The 6,991-nt window shown below is 53.7% G+C and overlaps 1 protein-coding gene across 1 annotated transcript in view; it reads right to left on the reverse strand.

Moving 5' to 3' along the window:
• Positions 1-2,171: 2,171 nt before the first annotated feature.
• The window catches only part of FKRP (fukutin related protein), a 4,837-nt gene continuing 17 nt past the window's right edge, over positions 2,172-6,991 (reverse strand). Inside the window, exons 1-2 of the mRNA XM_073561181.1 lie at positions 6,830-6,991; positions 2,172-4,663 (exon numbers count right to left, since the gene is read on the reverse strand). The exon at positions 6,830-6,991 is cut by the window's right edge and continues 17 nt beyond it. Of these exons, the coding sequence (XP_073417282.1) occupies positions 3,184-4,632 (1,449 nt within the window). The 5' untranslated portion in view covers positions 4,633-4,663; positions 6,830-6,991 and the 3' untranslated portion in view covers positions 2,172-3,183. The remainder of the gene's footprint in view (positions 4,664-6,829) is intronic.

A 6,991-nucleotide genomic window follows, 5' to 3' on the forward strand; every position in this document is an offset into this window, starting at 1 on the left:
GATAAGTTCCTTGGGGGGTCTAGTTTTCAAAATGGGGTCACTTGTGGGGGGTTTCCACTGTATAGGCACATCAGGGGCTCTCCAAACGCGACATAGCGTCCGATCTGAATTCCAGCCAATTTTGCATTGAAAAAGTCAAACGGCGCTCCTTCCCTTCTGAGCTCTGCCATGCGCCGAAACTGGTTCCCCCCCACAAATCAGGTATCAGCGTACTCATGACAAATTGCAAAATAACTTTTCCAGTCCAATTTCTCCTGTTACCCTTGGTAAAATAAAAAAAAATTGAACCTGAAGTATTTTTTTTGTGAAATAAAAGTTAAATGTTCATTTTTTTTTTTTTAAATATTCAAAAAAATTCCTGTGACGCACCTGAAGGGTTAATAAACTTCTTGAATGTGGTTTTGAGCACCTTGAGGGGTGCAGTTTTTAGAATGGTGTCACTTTTGGGTATTTTCTATCATATAGACCCCTCAAAGTGGCTTCAAATGTGATGTGGTCCGTAAAAATAAAATGGTGTAAAAATGAGAAATTGCTGGTCAACTTTTAACCCTTATAACTTCCTAACAAAAAAAAAATGGTTCCAAAATTGTGCTGATGTAAAGTAAACATGTGGGAAATGTTATTTATTAAGTTTTTTGTGTGCCATATCTCTGATTAAAGGGCATAAAAATTCAAAGTTTGAAAATTGCGAAATTTTAAAAATTTTCGCCAAATTTCCATTTTTTTTTCACAAATAAACGCAAGTTATTTGAATGAAATTTTACCACTATCATGAAGTACAATATGTCACGAGAAAACAATGTCAGAATCACCGGGATCCATGGAAGCGTTCCAGAGTTATGACCTCATAAAGGGACAGTGGTCAGAATTGTAAAAATTGGCCCGGTCATGAACGTGCAAACCACCCTTGGGGCTTAAGGGGTTAAATAGCCACGAAAATGCAAAAAAAAAAAAAAAAGCTACGTGTGAACACAGCCTTATTCCCAGAACTGCGGCTTTCTGTCTATGAATAGAAGCATTGTGAGGAAGAGTAACAAACGTAGCCAGTGGCGCTGAACCGCTGCGTGCAGGAAACAGGACAGGGAAACTCGGTGCTGCCCAGCCACTGACATCTACATACATGTATTGGAAAGATTGGGGTTAAAGACTTTTTGTTCCTCTGTTACATACATCTCCGACTTGACATAACCGCCATATACAGCTCGCGCCTCGCTCCTCCGTTTACAGAACCGGATCAAACCCGTCTCTGCTTTTCTTAGCATCATTTTCAAGGTCAGTGACACCTTATCCTGTAGTGTAGCGCTGCCCCCCAGTGGTTAAAGCCTGGAAGTGCAGGACTGTCTTTGCATCATCACTGTCATCTATACTGCAGTATATACCTATTAGCCACACGGCCTGTGGATATAAAAAAAAAAAAAAGCACACAGCCTCCGTCATCTGGAATATATTAATTCAGTCTCTGCTACATTCTGTTTTGGCAAAAACATATATCCAAACCTCAGCGGAAAGGCCAGGGGCAGTAAAATGCCAACTTTCCATGGCTTCCCGCTTCTTTGCCTACATCAATAATACTTATTCAATACTAAGTAAGTCCTGAAAACATGATGTGTTGGGGCTCGTGAGGACTGTTGTTTGGGAAACACTGACCTAACTGGTTTTCTACGCAGCACTTTTTGGAAAAATGCCATTGCAGTTTGAGTCCAGGCCTGAAATGGAGCCAGAAAGCTACTAACGTGAAGCCTTAAAAGGATATTTGATGAATAGATGTCCACTGGTCCCCCAGAAGTGGATTCCTCCAATAGAGAGGATCATTGTGACCTACTGCCCCCCAATATCTCCAGCAGTCAGGCAATAACTGGGGTGATGGTGCAATGTGCGGCCCATCCTCCGACCCTATCAGTGCATGTTACAGCCCTGCCCTAGGGAGGAGGTCCTGGCAATCAGACCCCTGACTGGTGGTTAAGTAATAACTCGCATGGATGACATTTTCCCTTATTTGTATGTTGGCAGTTTCCTTTATCCTCCCCTCCTGTCGAGGGGCATAACTCTATTTCCTGTCGCCATTGCCGTATTAGCGCTGTTTTTTTTGCTGTGTGAGTTGTAGTTTGTGACTCCATTCACTTCACTGAAAAACACAGAACAAGAAACAAGCAGTAGAATGACAAAAAAACAACAATTCCATCGTTCATTTTGGGTCTGTGAGCAGAAAACATGAGACTTGTAGTTTTATATTTTACCAGTTAAAAATACATTTGTTAGAAAACAAAGTTGCTTCTGTCCAAGTGATCGGAGACCAGTAACTCATTTTTTGGTGTCGCTTTCTGACTACGCAGACAAATCCGCACCTTCAGCTCAATGACACAAGGAAGTCACAGAAGGTGATGGGGAACACTACAGACTGACAACTGTACAAAGGCTGATCAATAATGAGAGAAAGTTACGTTCTAGTTAGACATGTTATTGCTTTTAACCCATTTTAGGGGTAGGCCAATACCCGTATACTTGCCAATACTGCCGTTCCACGTGGGTTTATTTATTCCTTTGACGTTTCCCACATGGGTTACTTTTATACCTTCATGGATCGGACTTGTACAGAAATGGTAACAGGAAATATGTTGTGTTTTTAGATTCGCAACAGGTGAGGGAGGAATTCAATTGTGGGTTTGTTTTTTTTGTTTAAATGTCTTTGTCCCCCTTCAGGGGACTGGGAACTTCATGGGAATACAAAGATGGCGACAGTGGAGACCTTCAGCAGGCACATAACTGCCATGATAAGTTACCCATCGGCAACCAGCGATCCCGTGAAGAGAAGGCGAACGGCCATGCACATAGATTGCAACCATTTAAATGCTGCTGTCAAAGTTTGACAGCAGCGATCAGAGCCAACTCCTGGCACTACTGTTTGAGGCAGGGATCAGCTCCTGCTCTCGCTCCTAACACCCACACTGGATATAGAACGTACTTGGACATTGCATGTAGGCAATGGTTTAATAGAATGATTATGTAAAGCGCTACGGAATATGTTAGCGCTATATAAAAAAAATAAAGAAAGAAGAAGAGATCTCTCTGTTGTCTAAGTTGGATGTGATGAGGGCTCCTCATCATTTTCTGAGCTTATTTTTATTGTGGGTCCTGCTCTGGCATCCTGCACCCCTCGCCCCCAAAGACTGCCTGGATCCGGACTCACTGGCCCGCTATTCTCAGTACAGCTGGGTTAGGATACTGAGGAACCTCTATTGCTCTCTCCCCAAACTTCATCTTCAGCAGCTCCACATGGTGATTTGGAGCCTGAACTAAAGCTCCAGCAAAAGGCAGCATCTGGAGCGGCCGGAGGAAGCTCTCTGGAAACTCAATGTCCTGAGGGTGACCGGTCCACGAGTCCCGAGTCATTAACCCATCACGGGGATAGAAAGGCCACAGATCCACATGTAAGTGGTTGCTCTGACTGTACTGCACCCTGAAGAAGTCACCCTCCACGGCCCGTTCCCACACAAAGCCCTCCTCATCTATGAGAGACCCACCCTGAGCCCCCCGAAGCTCTGGACACAGTGTGATGTCTTCCAGGTAGATGCCAAGATCCACGTCATAGTCCCAAGGTATGATATCTCCATGCCGGGCCGCCCCCAGCAAGCTTCCACCTTCGAGCCAGTATCGAATGTTGTTTGCTTCCAGGACCTTAATAACATGGAGGGCAGTGACCCTCAGCGCACGAAGGCAGCAGGGGGGTGTCCAGCGCCCCTCATACAGGTAATCCGGGGTTTCTCCAACCACAGTCCCAAAGCAGCGCGGCGTCTCCTTACTGCATCCAAACCAGCGATCCCCTCCATCCAGACCACGAACCCGTCTTATGTTCAGCGCTCGCATTGTGGCTGCCTCCTCTGCTCGCTCTGCCTGCTCAGCCTTCCAGCGACCATGGTCTGTGGCTGGAAACGGAGTGCGAGGAAACACAATGTCATCCATCACCTTAACCTTCCACCCCCGAAGAGCTGCCTGAATAAATATGGCCACCTGCAGCGGGCGGGAGAGAGGGAAGGGCAGGTCAAACAAGTCACGGGAACGCATCAGAAGGACGGCAGCTCCAGACACTGCTCCGCAGGACTCTCCAATGCTGGCCACTCTGTACTGTGCTGTCCACTCCCGCTGAGTAACATTCAGGTGCAGACAGTGCAAGGCACCGCCAGCTCCGGCCGCCACGAGCCTGACTCCAGGTGGAGCATCGCGCAGTCCTCGAGCCATCCGCTCCAGTAGATCAGGAGGATCCAGAGCACATCCATCCGGGACCAGCGCCACCAGACGAGTGTGAATATGGGACTCTAGACGGGAGGCAGAGCCAGGCTGTTCAGGGGATGGGTGAAGCCGCAGCAGGGTTATCCCAGGTACCGGGGGGTACGGAGCCATCTCTGAAGCCACGAGGATATGGAGAGAAGGGCGGGAGCGCAGGAAGGTGTGGTGTAACTCCGCCAGGCCATGCTCAAAGGCACGGAACTCACGCACAATGACGGTGACACCAACGGACAAAGATGATGGAGGGCGTCCTGCCGGCCGAACATGGAGATTCCAGGTGTAGTAAAGCAGCAGCACATTACAAACCAGAGTCAGAGCCACCAGGATGTGGCAGAGCGGGCAGCGCATCCTGCGCCCATCACAAACGTCAATGCCCAGCCTGGGGGAAAAGACACAACACGTTACTACACCTGGGATAATGGGGGTTATCGGCGCACAGCTCTGTCTGGATGATTGGGGCTATTGACACTTGGCTCTGTCTGATGGGAGTTATGGGCGCCCGGCCCTGTCTTGGATGATGGGGGCTGTGGGCGCCCGGCCCTGTCTTGGATGATGGGGGCTGTGGGCGCCCGGCCCTGTCTTGGATGATGGGGGCTGTGGGCGCCCGGCCCTGTCTTGGATGATGGGGGCTGTGGGCGCCCGGCCCTGTCTTGGATGATGGGGGCTGTGGGCGCCCGGCCCTGTCTTGGATGATGGGGGCTGTGGGCGCCCGGCCCTGTCTTGGATGATGGGGGCTGTGGGCGCCCGGCCCTGTCTTGGATGATGGGCGCTGTGGGCGCCCGGCCCTGTCTTGGATGATGGGCGCTGTGGGCGCCCGGCCCTGTCTTGGATGATGGGCGCTGTGGGCGCCCGGCCCTGTCTTGGATGATGGGCGCTGTGGGCGCCCGGCCCTGTCTTGGATGATGGGCGCTGTGGGCGCCCGGCCCTGTCTTGGATGATGGGCGCTGTGGGCGCCCGGCCCTGTCTTGGATGATGGGGGCTGTGGGCGCCCGGCCCTGTCTTGGATGATGGGGGCTGTGGGCGCCCGGCCCTGTCTTGGATGATGGGCGCTGTGGGCGCCCGGCCCTGTCTTGGATGATGGGGGCTGTGGGCGCCCGGCCCTGTCTTGGATGATGGGGGCTGTGGGCGCCCGGCCCTGTCTTGGATGATGGGGGCTGTGGGCGCCCGGCCCTGTCTTGGATGATGGGGGCTGTGGGCGCCCGGCCCTGTCTTGGATGATGGGGGCTGTGGGCGCCCGGCCCTGTCTTGGATGATGGGGGCTGTGGGCGCCCGGCCCTGTCTTGGATGATGGGGGCTGTGGGCGCCCGGCCCTGTCTTGGATGATGGGGGCTGTGGGCGCCCGGCCCTGTCTTGGATGATGGGGGCTGTGGGCGCCCGGCCCTGTCTTGGATGATGGGGGCTGTGGGCGCCCGGCCCTGTCTTGGATGATGGGGGCTGTGGGCGCCCGGCCCTGTCTTGGATGATGGGGGCTGTGGGCGCCCGGCCCTGTCTTGGATGATGGGGGCTGTGGGCGCCCGGCCCTGTCTTGGATGATGGGGGCTGTGGGCGCCCGGCCCTGTCTTGGATGATGGGGGCTGTGGGCGCCCGGCCCTGTCTTGGATGATGGGGGCTGTGGGCGCCCGGCCCTGTCTTGGATGATGGGGGCTGTGGGCGCCCGGCCCTGTCTTGGATGATGGGGGCTGTGGGCGCCCGGCCCTGTCTTGGATGATGGGGGCTGTGGGCGCCCGGCCCTGTCTTGGATGATGGGGGCTGTGGGCGCCCGGCCCTGTCTTGGATGATGGGGGCTGTGGGCGCCCGGCCCTGTCTTGGATGATGGGGGCTGTGGGCGCCCGGCCCTGTCTTGGATGATGGGGGCTGTGGGCGCCCGGCCCTGTCTTGGATGATGGGGGTTGTGGGCGCCCGGCCCTGTCTTGGATGATGGGGGTTGTGGGCGCCCGGCCCTGTCTTGGATGATGGGGGCTGTGGGCGCCCGGCCCTGTCTTGGATGATGGGGGCTGTGGGCGCCCGGCCCTGTCTTGGATGATGGGGGCTGTGGGCGCCCGGCCCTGTCTTGGATGATGGGGGCTGTGGGCGCCTGGCCCTGTCTTGGATGATGGGGGCTGTGGGAGCTCGGCCCTGTCTTGGATGATGGGGGATGTGGGCGCCCGGCCCTGTCTTGGATGATGGGGGCTGTGGGAGCTCGGCCCTGTCTTGGATGATGGGGCTGTGGGCGCCCGGCCCTGTCTTGGATGATGGGGGTTGTGGGCGCCCGGCCCTGTCTTGGATGATGGGGTGTTATGGGCGCTCAGCTCTTTCAGATAGTCTGGATGTTGCGGCTCAGTCGGACAGTCCGGTTGCTATGGAGACATTGCTACACAGGTTATCAGGCTCCATAGTAACTGGTGACATGACTGTTACTCAGCCCCTATGGGCCAGTGGGGCCCTAACCTCTGCCGGGGCGCAGCACAATTTAGGGGCCCTCTCACCTCGCGCACATCTATGACCTCTGGTTCCTATGGGGCCACATTGACCAATAATTACGGCCTCAGGTTTCCCCTTTTCTTACCGTTAAAAGTCCCGACATCCCTGATAGAAACGTAAAGAGCAGGAGTACCGTGCGGCGCCGGCTCTGTGAGGAAGGAGCCGCGATCACCGCCGTTTCCGCCGCTGGATACATTGTATCACTACATTTACCATTTACATCAGACCCACGTGTCTGCCTCTGTTT

Source organism: Dendrobates tinctorius, unplaced genomic scaffold (assembly GCF_039654945.1).
Source record: "Dendrobates tinctorius isolate UK_male_01 unplaced genomic scaffold, ASM3965494v1 ptg000315l, whole genome shotgun sequence".
Taxonomy (NCBI): Eukaryota; Metazoa; Chordata; class Amphibia; order Anura; family Dendrobatidae; genus Dendrobates; species Dendrobates tinctorius.